This window comes from Erythrolamprus reginae, chromosome 1 (genome assembly GCF_031021105.1).
Source record: "Erythrolamprus reginae isolate rEryReg1 chromosome 1, rEryReg1.hap1, whole genome shotgun sequence".
NCBI lineage: Eukaryota > Metazoa > Chordata > Lepidosauria > Squamata > Dipsadidae > Erythrolamprus > Erythrolamprus reginae.
Window position 1 is genome coordinate 43811027 of NC_091950.1, and position 14471 is coordinate 43825497.

At 38.6% G+C, this 14471-nt stretch overlaps 1 protein-coding gene across 1 annotated transcript in view; it reads left to right on the forward strand.

Moving 5' to 3' along the window:
- The first annotated feature begins 384 nt into the window (after window positions 1–384).
- PPP1R36 (protein phosphatase 1 regulatory subunit 36) overlaps window positions 385–14471 on the forward strand; it is a 30939-nt gene continuing 16852 nt past the window's right edge. Inside the window, exons 1-6 of the mRNA XM_070750912.1 lie at window positions 385–501; window positions 1956–2020; window positions 2633–2728; window positions 4171–4289; window positions 7105–7171; window positions 13976–14074. Of these exons, the coding sequence (XP_070607013.1) occupies window positions 454–501; window positions 1956–2020; window positions 2633–2728; window positions 4171–4289; window positions 7105–7171; window positions 13976–14074 (494 nt within the window). The 5' untranslated portion in view covers window positions 385–453. The remainder of the gene's footprint in view (window positions 502–1955; window positions 2021–2632; window positions 2729–4170; window positions 4290–7104; window positions 7172–13975; window positions 14075–14471) is intronic.

The window sequence follows — 14471 nt, forward strand, 5'->3', positions numbered from 1 at the left end:
GAGTGTGTATATAGGGGGGCGTGGGGAAGGGGAAGGAAAAATCACTATTTATTTATTTATATTTTATTTCATTATTTATCAAAACGTGTACATTGAAATTTAATCTCAATTTAATTTAATTTAATTGTAATTGAAAGGGAAGCGCAACGAGCCTCCGCCATTTTCGTCATTATTTTTCTGCCTCTTACTCTTTCCGAGACCTCTCTTCTCCGGCCTACACTCCCCCACCCCCGTTTTAAAACACTTCAAAATGCCACCCAAAGGCCCCGGCGGTTTTCCTCTTCCGCAGCGCGAGGGGAGCCGAGCGGTTCGGAAGGGGGGCAGTGAGGGGGGGCAGCGGGGGCGGCTCGCACGCGCTGAGAGAGAGAGAGAGAGAGAGAGAGAGAGAGAGAGAGAGAGAAGTGCGCGCGAGCAGTCGCCAGGATACTCCGGTAAACAACTCCCGGCCGCAGCATGTCCCAGCTACAGTTTTTGGAGCTGCCCAAAGGAGTTTACTTGCCGGTAAGCAAGGCTTTGAACGTGGCTGCTCGGACCCGCACGTCTTTGGAGGAAGCTTTGGGACGAGAAAGGTTTCCGGGAAAGGACTCTCATTGTCCCAGGATTTTTGAAAAGGAGTCTGTTGGAGTTCGTTGGCGAAGGGGGCCTTGTATCAAAGCTATAATATATAGCTCTCATAAGATCCCATTGATTATGGAGATTCTTAGTCATCCAGGTGATCGTTGTCTCAAAGGGGTTTTTCCAAAAGGCAAACAAAAACTAGTTTGAAAAAGCATCTTTGAGACAAGATCTATTGAAATTTTCCTTTAAACAGAAATTTTAAGAGTTACCTCCAGGCTGGTTGGTGTTTGCCCCCCCCCCCTCCAAATAAGCCAGAATAGAATAGAATAGAATAGAATTCTTTATTGGCCAAGGGTGATTGCACACACAAGGAATTTGTCTTGGTGCATATTTATTTATTTTATTCGATTTTTATGCCACCCTTCTCCTTAGACTCAGGGCAGCTTACAACATGTTAGCAATAGCACTTTTTAACAGAGCCACCATATGCTCTCAGTGTACATAAAGAAAAAGATACATTTGTCAAGAATCATGAGGTACAACACTTAATGATTGTCATACAGGTCAAATAAGCAATGAGGAAACAATATTAATAAAAATCTTAAGGATACAAGCAACAAGTTACAGTCATACAGTCATAAGTGGGAGGAAATGGGTGATAATGATGGGGGAACTACTACTACTACTGCTACTGCTACTACTACTACTACTAGTAGTAGTAGTACAGACTTAGTAAATAGTTTGACAGTGTTGAGGGAATTATTTGTTTAGTAGAGTGATGGCGTTGGGGAAGAAACTGTTCTTGTGTCTAGTTGTCTTGGTGTGCAGTGCTCTGTAGCGACGTTTTGAGGGTAGGAGTTGAATTTATAAATTTATAAAACATTTTATAAAATGACCTACTTTCTCATTACTACTTTGTTCCAATTCCGGATAGTTTGCAGAACAGGATTTTAAAGATACTGAAAACCCTACCTGTTTGGTACTGTATAAATTTGTATAACTCAAAGAGCATTTGGCAGTGAGATGTTTGTCCTCCAAATATACCCTCCCCCCTGTTTTTGGAAGCTAAATTAGGGGACATTATAGTTGCATAATCTGAATAAAATTCAGAAGAATATTGTACTGTGCTATCCATACCCTCCTGAAGTGCAGACAGACAGACTTTCTCTAATTAGCACATAGGTAGCTTGCTCCTATAAAGTTTGGCACTTCAGGTGATTTCCTGAACCAACTTATAAGTAATAATACCTGATAAATAATGAAGATGGAATATAAATTAATTAAATAGCCTACACAGCAAACAACTGAATTGATTTGAGTACCTGGCTGCAAATTTAATATGTCACCTACTGAGTTTAACTGATTTCTAAACGATGGTCTATTTTAAATATTTTCAGTTGACCATAATTAACCCTGGCTTGTGGTACTGGAAAGAAGATAGCAGAACACTCGAATTTTCATGGTAAGGATTCAGTTGCCTCTCTGACTTTCACCTTTACTTTTTAATTTACCAAGTTTTATACTACTAATTTACAAACAATGTAAATCAGTGAAAATGTAAATCAACAATGAGCAATTCTGAAGTATCAATCATCAATATTTCTATAAATTATTTTCCCCTGGCTGAAAGCAATAGAAATATTTTAACCCAGCCTTTTCCAATTTGAATTTCTATTCTCATAAACTCTTGTATTATCTATTGAATGTACTGTATGTACTATTGTAAGTCAAGGCTCATATTTGCTCAGTTTGGGTAGGATTATATACTTATCCTCAGACATGCTGTTGGTAAGAAAACTAGTAGTAGTGGCACAGGGTATTTTAAATCAGTCAAACAATTATTTCCCCATAATACATAATAGCATCCAGTTTCATTGTCTAGTACCCACTACTGCTCCTCTTAACTCTAGCCACAATAGAGATTCTGATGCTGATTTGGAGTTCTGAGTTCTCAGTCCAATCCATATGAGATACTAATATGCAAAACAATCTACTAATTTCATTTTTAGTGGCATGCATTACTGTATTCATATGAATTTTCTGTTCATAATTATTTGACTTTTTTATATTGCAGTGCCCAGCTTAAGGAAGAACCTAAGGATAGTAAGGAGAAAAATAAGAAAGGCAAATCTATCCAATTTCAGGAACTTGGAGCAAAGCCACTAGAAAGGTGATATTTCAAAAGCAACAAAAGTTTGGCTATCTAGCAGTGAATTGTGGGTTTGGCAGTGGGTGAATCTTATTTAAGATGTGAGAGGTTCTGGGTTCAAATACTGAACAAGGACTTCCTGGTGATGTTGGTGCAGAATATTGTAGTTTTGGGGATGATTATTGCTTAGCATAGAAATATATGGAAAATATTTCTGATATCTCAAATAGATAGCAGGTGAATTCAGCTTTCTGTATCTTAAGCTGGTCCAAGTTGTAGCAGATGCAATTTGGACAAATAATCTTGATATATGCGATGATCTATGTGATCTATGTGACTTTCTCTGAGTGGATTTATAGTGATTAAAATGTTATGTTAGCTAATAAATAAAACTTGCTTGTAACTTTGATTGTGAATTCAAAGGCTGCCTTTAGGTATATTATTAAAGGGAAGAGAATTATGGTCAACTATTATATTTCTATCATTTGAGGGCTGGGTGATGGAATCTGAAGCTGTTGAAGTTTTTGCCTAAGGCATTACAATGTTATGGGATACTGTATGCAGTATGTGTTTCTTCTCAGTCATGAATTTGCTAGCTTGCTACTTAGCTAGCTTGCATCCATTTCTCAAAAGGAGAGCAATAGCATCTCCGTTTCATATAAATAGTATGTACATGGATGTTATCCATTGTAGTATTCTTTAGCACTTTACTGCCAGAGAAATTCTGCTGAATTGAGTCACAAAGTGAAAAAACCTTGATGTTGGATTGCTATTGATCACGTGCCTTAACATACTGTATATAAACTACTTCTAACAATTGCAATCTTTGAGTTGATTATTGATCATAGCTCCTTAGAGTGAATACCTCTGATATTTTAAACCCATGTTTTGGCCTTTGGAAAGCATCCAAAAGCATCCACCCATTTATCTCGTTCTTACATGCACGCAAAGATGCAATTTCTTCAGATTTTTTAGGGGGGGGGGGGCGAAAGGAGATTAAGAGGCAAAATAGGTGGCATAAGCTTCTCTGAAGGAAAGCAGAAAAACAATATGTGATTTTGAAAAACATTACCCACATCTGGAGTAAACTAAATCTAGAAAAAGACACTGTTGGGTAGATAAAGAAGCAGGAAAAATTTTTGTATGATTTTTAGTGGTTCAAGATTTACCTATCTTTCCTTTTTATGCTAATGACCAGTAACTTTGTTTTACTCCATTTTCATTGATTCAAAGAATTCTAAACTAAATACAATTGGGCCATACATTATTGCACACCATAAGCATGTTTTGCATAGATCTAGGTTATGAATTGAAACAGAGAAACTAACTTCAGACTTTCTTCACCTTTTGTAATCTATTCTAATACTACCTCAGGTTTTTTATGTACCTGAATTATGTAGAACTGTTGTGTGTGTTTTGCCTTTAAATAGGTACAACAAAGCGTTAATTTTTTTTAACTGTAGATCAGGTCCTCATTATTTTCGAAATCTGTTTACCTTGACTGTTTCTTCGGGAGAAGACAAATTCCCTCGGCCAATCAAGAGAGCACTGTCTGAACTCATAACTCTAGAAGATGTTAAGTGTGAGTAAGGGAAGATGCTTACATTGAATGAATGGGCTTGGAAACTGGATTAATCTTGGAAACAAACCAGGCCAAGCCAGTTTGAATTTGGATGGAAACTATTTAGAAATTCCAAGACCATAAACTGAACTAACAAGTTGAAAAAGCATTCTGAACAAAGGCAATGACAAACCACTAGTATATACAGTGGTACCTGTACTTAAGAACTAAATTCGTTCTGTGACCAGGTTCTTAAGTAGGAAAGTTTGTAAGTAGAAGCAATTTTTCCCATAGGAATCAATGTAAAAGCAAATAATGCATACAAAGCCATTAGGAAAGAAATAAAAGCTTGGGATTTGGGTGGGAGGAGGAGGAGGAAGAAGACAAGGAGGACAGTCACTGCCCAGAGTGAAGGGAGCATTTCTTTTCTCTGGGCACTGGCAGAGGTTTATTCCCTCTGCAAACACCCAGAAAAAGGAAAATGCTTTGTTCGCTCTGGACTGCCAAAGCCTCCTTAAGCGCCACCGAAAGGCTCCTCTGGCACACCAGAAAAGCCCGAGATGGCCAGGATTAAAGAGAGAATGGCAGGAAACTGGCCGGGCCTTCGTGATGCTCTCAAATTTCCTGGAAAACTTTTCTAGGCCCGGGTTCATAAGTAGAAAATGGTTCTTAAGAAGAGGCAAAAAAAATCGAGAAAAGTCCTTAAGTAGAGGCGTTCTTAAGTAGAGGTACCACTGTACTACAGTTGCTAAGAAAACTCCATGGATACCATATACACCTCAGAAGTCGAACCTAAGTTGAGGATATTTTTATTTCTTCTTCTTCTTGAAACTATCCAGATTCCACTCATTTTGTTGCCATATTTGAAATGGTTTGAAATATTTCTTATTTGTTTATATTACTTCTGTAGAAATGATATCCTCTGTTTAAAAAGATAGTTGCCCATTTTGTGTAGTGCCGAAGGTGTAGAGAACAGGTGTTCAACTGAAAGATGCCAGCCCTGCAAATAATTATGATTAAAGAGCACAAGAGTACCAGAGGATAAAACTAGTCTGTGTTACATTCTGCTTTATCTGCCTATTCACAGACCTCTCAGTATCTTCTAAGTTTCATTTTTTTAAAAATTTCATATGCTTTCATAAAGCAGATTCATGGGAAGCCTGGGATTAATAAATAGAATATGAACATTCCTTAATGAGAATGCTTTCCTTAAATGCATTGTCATTTTTCTACTGTGAGCAATCGGTAAAATTGAATTGTTAACTTTTAATTTAATTTTAATTTAACTTTTCTGATTTTTCTTAATGAAAATTCATTTTAATTCTCAAAAAATCATATATGGCAGTTCTTCCAGAATTGTACATTTCAAAATGTTAGGGAAAACACTGCCTTTATATTCCATATTGATGTATTTCATTTAAAAAAAAAAAATTAGATTCATTAGATTTTTTCCTTTTTCTTTTAAAGAAAGAATTGTACTTTTCATTATGTGTACCAGAAATAGGCATTTATAATAAAACTAGCTTGGTCCAAAGGATAGAAGTTCAGCCTTAAACCTAGTTCAAATTGCAATTTACTTGTAAAGGTTTTTTATTGATTTGGGAGTGCAGTAGTAGATATTTCTAGGACTGTTTACCTTGGAAAATAATTCAGAAATGCTTTGAAAATCATTGAAACAGAATCTTTATTTATTAAAGCAGATTATTTTTTTTTCAAGCTTCCATGTGATTTTTGGGGGAAAAAGATGTTACTATTTTAGTGAGCTGACTTACTGCAGTTCATACAAATCTTTAGGAGCTGTGAAGTGTCATAGCTATGGTTTTTCAGAGCTTATTTTTGCAGTGTAGGTAGGCTGTCCTGAGTTGTTATGAAGGAAGAGTTGGATATACTGTACTGTAGTAAAGAAATTATATAAGACAGATTTCTGTAAGATTTTAATTGCCCTGGTGGCTGGATATGATGATATGAGTAATTTGACCTATCTGGAGGAGACGAGGTTCATCCCAGGTACAGGTTTTGGGGATGTTTGGAGAGGATACCAATCTCTTCCCTATAGATCAGAGATCGTTCTGTATTAGTCTATAGCAGTGTTTCCCAACCTTGGCAACTTGAAGATATTTGGACTTCAACTCCCAGAATTCCCCAGCCAGCATTTGCTGGCTGGGGAATTCTGGGAGTTGAAGTCCAATTATCTTCAAGTTGCCAAGGTTGGGAAACACTGGTGTATAGAACCAACTCCCTCCCCCTATGTTCGCACTGCTCCCACTCTGCTGGCTTTTTGAAAAGCTGTTAAAACCTGGCTTTGTTGACAGGCCTAGGGGCCGTGAACTTTAACAGCAGAGATGCCTGGTGGGTGGGTGGGTGGGTTATAATTGGGTTTGTTAGGATCATGGGGTTTTATTTATTATTGTTGTTCAACTTTTTTATTATTGTACCATTGTATTGTTTTTTACTGTTGTAAGCCGCCCTTGGGTGGCATAGAAGTCAAATAAATTAAATTAAATTAAATTAAATTACTCTAATAATGAAATAAGATGACTTTTTTCATCTTTGTTCATGTATCTGGATTTTTCTATAAAGGATGCAGCTTTCCATCCCATTTAATTATTTTTATTGATTTTAAAGAAGGCGGGTAAACAGTGTCTGTGCAAGAAAATCAGGTCCATGGTACTCTTAGCATTAAATTGGGTTTCTTATAACATGGAGGGCCTTGGTAAGTACTCCCAAATTTCTGCTTCTTGCAAAGTAGAGGGCCTTAGTCGATGATTCCAAATTTCTGGAAAGGTTGGATTACGCAGACTGCCTCATTATACTTTTCTTTCGTGAATATTTTCAGATGCTGCTTTATTTCTGGCACATGAAGATGAATCCATTCACGTTTGTTCTTTCTCCCTAGTTATGAGGTACATATTGAATATTTCTGTTAAATGTTTAGAAGCTTGTGTGTTTTCGTTTAAGAGCAAATCAAGAAGCTGTAAGTTAAAGCAAATTAATTCACCAATGCATGATCCAACCATACATAATCTCCCACAAGGCCTGGACCAGTCAGGAGGCATATAGATTTAATAATCAGATGGCAATATTTATAGCATCAAAGATCCTCTCAACTTTTTTAGGATCAGTAGAATTAAACATTTCCCAGATAATATACCCAGAATTTATCTCTCAATGCCACAGACTTGCTTTGTCAGGGTACATCTCAGACTGGATGTAAGCAATTTTATCCAACCAATGCCTTGAACATTGCTCACAGTGGTGCTGCAGATATTTCTCTGGTCTTTCTTTACTCAGTAAGAAGTGGGTTATCTTGAACAGAGCCAGTTGTTGGCTACCTATAAGCATGATAAGAGTAGAAAAATAATTATTTTGTTTCTCTTATTTTGACAAGAAACTTTTAGTGATGCTTAGCACTAGCAATAGCACTTACAGTATATACTGCTCCACAGTGCTTTTATAGCCCTCTCTAAGCAGTTTACAGAGTCAGCATATTGCCCCCAACAGTCTGGGTCCTCATTTTACCCACCTCGGAAGGATGGAAGACTGACTTAACCTTGAGCATGATGAAAATTCAATCTGCCAAAGTCAGCTGGCAGTCAGCAGAAATAGCCTGCAGTATTGCATTCTAACGACTGCATCACTGTGGCTCTTCCTTAGCTTTGTTCTTCATCTTTCTCCAACATCCCTCAAAATGTCTTCAGGAGTTAATCTCCATTTTCATCTCCAGGTGTTATTTTGCAAACCAGGAAGCTCCTAGGATCTCAAGACAAGAAACTGCCTAGAGATGTTGGGAGTCCAGTTTTTGGAAATTTCTTGTTTTTGGAAATCCGGGCTGGCTCAGGAACAAGCGCCAGCTGCAACAGATGCTTCCCTTTGGGTGACCCCCCTCCTCCTCTCCCTCCTTCTCTTCTCACGACCTCCTGGCTGACTATGGCAGGACAGGGAGGGTGTTCATGCACAGGGAGATCCTCCTCAAGCAAGCACCAAATTACAGCAAAGGGGTCTTAACAGGACGTGGCTTCTCTCTGGCACTAAGGCTCTGGTCATTGCCTTGCCGTGTTGTCACACGCTGTTGGCAGCTCTTTGGAGGGTGCGAGTTGCAGCCTAAAGTAGCAGGAAGCTAAGACTGCCTTACGCACAAATGTGATATGAAGGCAGGTACAGGGACGCTTCATTCCTGCACTACAGCTCTGGCCATCACCTTGCTGTGTCCCCATCTCCCCCACAGTTCTTCAGCTCGAGCGCAGAGGGTGTAAATTCCAGCCTGAAGCGGCAGGAAGCAAAGACTTTCTTACGTGCAAATGTGGTGCGAAGACAGGTACAGGGTCACTCCACTCCTGTACTAAGGCTCTGACCATCACCTTGCTGTCCCCCACTATCCCCCCTGTAGTTCTTCAGCCCAAGTGCAGAGGATGTGAATGCCAACCTAAAGCAACAGTAGGCGAATGCTGCCTTAGGGGCAAATGTGGTGCAAAGGCATGTACAGAGCTGCTTTGCTCCTGCACTAAGGATCTGGTGACCCTCCTCTTCCTCCCCCTCGTCTTGTGACCCCTGGCTGGCTGTAGCAATGCTGGGAGGGTGCACACACACAAGGGGACCATAAAACAAGTGCCAAAGCAGAGCAAAGATGCGCACGGAACAGCCGGCCACTCGTTTAAGTATCTCTCTGTGCATGCACACTTTCCCAGCCCTGCCACAACTGGCCAAGGGGCCATGAGAGTAGAAGGGGGAGGAGGATTTGTATGCCGCCCCGCGTCTGCAGAGAGGGGCGGCATACAAATCTAATTAATAATAATAATAATAATAATAATAATAATAATAATAATGAGGAGGAGGAGGAGGGTCTCCTGAAGGAAGTTGCCATGGCTAATGCTCATTTCTCAGCCAGCCGGATTTCCAAAAAGAAGAAAAGTTTAAACAAATTCATTGTCAGCAATGAGAGTGGCTCACCAGTTTAATTTATGCTCTCCAACTCATGCCTCCAGCACTTTTCTTAATTTTCATTCCAGGTGACTTCCCATCAAAAATTCGAATTGATCAGTTTGTGGTTGCTGCGGCTTGGACAACTTGTAGCAAGCCGTTTTCTAGTGCCACCGGTCAGGAGCTGTTTATCGGCTCCTGGGGAGGTTGTTGTCCCCTCCCAGATCACCAATGGTGTCTTCCTTCTTCACTACCCCTGCAGGGTGGTTTTGACCCGGTTCTCATTGAACCCAGTCCCCAGGTAACACAGATATCAGGGTTCCCCAGCAGAGTGCAGGGAGCTCCGTGTTGCCACAGTGCTTGGCCACACCCTTCTCCGCAATTTAAACATTATTTAAATATTCAAAAATGGATAGCATAAATGTTAAACTAATCCATTACATTATTGAATATTGATAAGAGGAACACTTCAGATAGCAATTAAACATCATCAAAGATAGCAACTCATTATTATATAATAAACCAATTTTGTAGCTTTTTCCTTTTTCCTCCCAGCCATTCTTAAGTCCTACAGATATATTCTAACTCCTATTTTTTATATTCTTTTTGACTTTTCTCCTGAAGCTCATCATATTTATCCAAACCCATTCATAATTTCTATTAAGTAATTCAAGTACATCTCATATTCTAATATAAAAGGATAGTCCACATCCCTTAAAGTACACTATTTGTATGTTCTTTTGGATTTTTAAATATTCATCCAGTTCCACTTGCAAATCCTGTATTTTGATCTCTTATAATTTTTAAGTCCATCTGAAAGACCATTCTGATTGTGTTCAAAGGAATTTGTTCATCTTCAGTAGCAATTTTAAGTTCCAGGAGAGAGTTGAAAAGCTGAAGCATTTAATATGCTCACAAATCAAACATTTCCTTTAAAGTTGCTGTCATGTGCTTTAGTAATAGATCTTCAAAGTCTTGTTTGCAAAATGTAAACAAAACAGACTTTCCCCACAGGAGAAGATCTAATTTAATTTCTGAGTCTTTCCTTAAATCAGTTTCACAAAGGCTTAGTTAGCATTTGAACTCTTTAAACTCTTTATTGCCAGTTACAAAAAACATCTTACAAAGCTGATAAGATTTAGTTTCCTTTCTTTTGAAACAGATTGAAGAAAAACTCACCCAGCAACTTGTAGACTTGCAGTTCTGAAGGTTTATCAATCTCAAAGGAGCTGTACAAAAAATAAATTCCAAAGTGATTAAAAAGATGAGATATGATGAAACCTTAAGTCCATGAAAAGCTGCATTTATAGCTCAGAGCATGATGGAACTCGTGACTCTCAGCTGATGGCAAATGTCTGCAGAAGCATCAATTTCTGCTCTGTGTTCACAAAGATCAGCTGTTGAGGAACACATATGAGCAATCTTCAGATCTCTCTTTGTTCCAGAGAGAATTCTGGCAGATTGGATTTCACATGCCACTGCTTTTTGGCTTTAGTGCCACTGCAATCTGCATGGACCCGGAAACTGTACCTTGCCTCACTGGAAACTCTCTGCAAGAGAGAGACCTTTGAAGGTGTTTCAAAATATTTTTTAAAATCTAAACACTGGCCTCTCAGACAGTTGTGGTGTGATGTAAAAGAAAGGCTTCTTCCATCTCACCTTTCTGCTGCCTCCTGGACCAATGAATACTGACATTATTATCTTTAGTTCTTCTTAAATACAAGCAAGTTTTAAATATACAGGCAGGAGAATTGTCATTATCTCTGTTTTACTGGGCACTCCCAATCCACACTGTGGGGGAGGCATTTTACTAAGAAGCTCTAACCTATCCACTGATCAGATGCAGCACTTGTATATGAACCAGTGGGCAATATCCAAAGTATTCATCCACCCAGCATGCATGTCAGATCCTCTGAAATGAGTCAACAGACCTTATTGGGGTGGCACAGTAGAACAAGAAAGTTCACTTCATTACATGGCTCTTTTCGCAGCTGTTAAGTGTTTGGATTCTACTTTTGAACAAGGGCTGTTTCAGAGAGGACTGAATATATGATTAAAAACAGTTTTAGAATGGTGGGATAGGGCAGTTACAATGGGAAGATTCCTCTTTCTTGCAATTACTGCACCCATCAGCTATTTTTAAAGCTATTATTAAATATCGATATTTTCCATAAGAATGCTAAATTCAGGTTTAAATGAGCTCTGGGGTGTGCTCCCCCTGTACAGCAGGTGTGAGCAATCTTTCAGGCTGGCTGAAGAGATGCTGACAGTGGGAACCCAGTTCTTCCAATAGGCACAAAATTGCACATTTCAATTCTACATGATAATTGACTTGATGGGAAAGTCCCCGGAGAGAGGCGGCATACAAGTCTAATAAATAATAATAATAATAATAATAAAGTCAGCTTGTCCCTAACTTCTCTTGCCCTGGCAGCCTGGGGACCTGTTGTCAGATCTGTCAATTGTGGCAGAAGAAGTATAGAGAAATATTTCTTTCTTTACTATGTAATTGATTGTATTGAGTGTTCCATAGAATTTAGATATGGTGGGAGGGGGGAGAGTGTATTCTCAAAGAATTGGACTCTCCTATCCCTAAAAGCAGACCAGCTCCAGAAGGCAGTATTCAGAGCCAGAGTTAAGGTGATTGCCTTCAGAAGCCCAAAACATCCAATGGGAGATGAATAGATCCCTGACTTTAATAGTATCATCAACCATATTGCAACAGAGATGTCAAAGATTATTTTGGGAGAAGAGGGAAAGCACTTCTTTAACACTGGACTAGCAAAAGGCAAATGAAAGCTGCCTCCACAGTGGACTCAGGATGAATCTGTATAGCTAGAGGTATAACAAGCAGGAATAGGGAGATTGTGATCCTCTTATATAGAGCGCTGGTGAGACCACATTTGGAATACTGTGTTCGGTTCTGGAGACCTCACCTACAAAAAGATATTGACAAAATTGAACGGGTCCAAAGACGGGCTACAAGAATGGTGGAAGGTCTTAAGCATAAAACGTATCAGGAAAGACTTAATGAACTCAATCTGTATAGTCTGGAGGACAGAAGGAAAAGAGGGGACATGATCGAAACATTTAAATATCTTAAAGGGTTAAATAAAGTTCAGGAGGGAACTGTTTTTAATAGGAAAGTGAACACAAGAACAAGGGGACACAATCTGAAGTTAGTTGGGGGAAAGATCAAAAGCAACATGAGAAAATATTATTTTACTGAAAGAGTAGTAGATCCTTGGAACAAACTTCTAGCAGATGTGGTTGGTAACTCCACAGTAACTGAATTTAAACATGCCTGGGATAAACATATATCCATTGTAAGATAAAATACAGGAAATAGTATAAGGGCAGACTAGATGGACCATGAGGTCTTTTTCTGCCGTCAGTCTTCTATGTTTCTATGTTTCTAATCAAAGGCTACAGATAAATTTAACAATGGTTAACAGGATATCTTTGTGCCATGGTTGCCACAATGTAAACAAGAGCTCTTAATTTCACTATTCCTTTTACAATTTTATTCTTGCATTCTGGGTTGTAGCTATCTATAGGTTATGGACATCACCAAGTGAGCTATAGATGTAGCCTGCTGCTGCTCATTATGACATTGGTATATTTTGTATAACTTTTTAAGTAAATGAGAATACTAGCCTCAATCATTGCCAAAAAACAATTGCTGTCAACCTGCCTTCCATTGAGGACCTGTATACTGCACGAGTCAAAAAGAGGGCGGGGAAAATATTTACTGACCCCTCGCATCCTGGACATAAACTGTTTCAAATCCTACCCTCAAAATGTCGCTACAGAGCACTGCACACCAAGACAACTAGACACAAGAACAGTTTTTCCCCGAACGCCATCACTCTACTAAACAAATAATTCCCTCAACACTGTCAGACTTTTTACTGGATCTGCACTTCTATTCTACTAGTTTTTCTCATCATTCCTATCATCCTTTCCCTCACACTTAGGACTGTATGACTGTAAATTGTTGCTTGTATCCTAAGATTTTTATTAATACTGATTGTTTCTTCATTGCTTATTTGACCCCTATGACAATCATTAAGTGTTGTACCACATGATTCTTGACAAATGTATCTTTTTCTTTTATGTACGCTGAGAGCATGTGCACCAAGACAAATTTCTTGTGTGTTCAATCACACTTGGCCAATAAAATTCTATTCTATTCTATTCTAATCTATTCTACTCTACTCTACTCTACTCCACTCCACTCTATTCTACGACATACAGTACTGCTAGTGATGAGAATAGGCAGTATGCTGAAAAGGGAACACAGTCAGTTTTATCCCCAAATGTATTTAGGTTATTATATGCATGCTAGGATATTTAATTTAGATATTATTTTGCAAGCTAGCATATTATTGCCTCTATTCTATCAGCTAGGAGGCTTATTCAACCCAGGCCACCATTTCCGGCACTCCCGGAATAGGCCGGGAGTGCGCACACACCTGGTGCGCGCACGAGCCTGACGCAAGATTTCTTGGGGGTTTTGCTTCCACGTATGCGGCATGGCCCATCCCTGGGCCTATCCAATACATAGTTACCTGCTTATGACTGATAAATTGAAAAGACAAATTCAAATTTATATTTTAAAAATCTCTTATTTATAATTTTAATTTGATACCAACTTTTGGAAGATCTTTGAAGGTTGGATTTCAATCTTTAGTTAAGACAAAGCAAAAATTATTTCCAAATCCTAGTACTGTACCCTGTTCCAAGTAAAAATCTCTTTCGCAATATGTTGCTTTTTAATTTTGTTCTAGGTGTAAGCAGTTGGATGATTTCCTCATGGCTTTGTTGTACTATATTTCTTTTTATCTGGAGAAAATAACCCTGGAGATGAAACCCAAGTCTTTTATGGGGTGAGTAACTTACTTTTATGTTTTCCTAAGCAGACTCCCATAACTACAGTATGTACATAATATTGTATGGTAAACTCTTGGTACTAAGGTGTTCTCTTTCTTTAAGGTTTGTGCACTCAGAGGATTTGCCGGTTTGATCTTTACTAGACTGTGCAAAGAGCTTTCTTCATCAAAATAATGTCTAGCATTTGGAGACCAGGCTGCTCAGAATACAATGTCCTTATCCTATTTTACAGATCTGTACATATTTTTCAGTGTCAAAGATTCCAAATTCTGTAGCAAAGATGTAGATTTAGATTTAACTCAAAGTAAAAATGTAATCAATTTGTGGGAGCAAGGACTTTCTAAGTGTAAATTAGTTAATTCTACCCTGAGAAACTCATCTTGAAAAACAAGT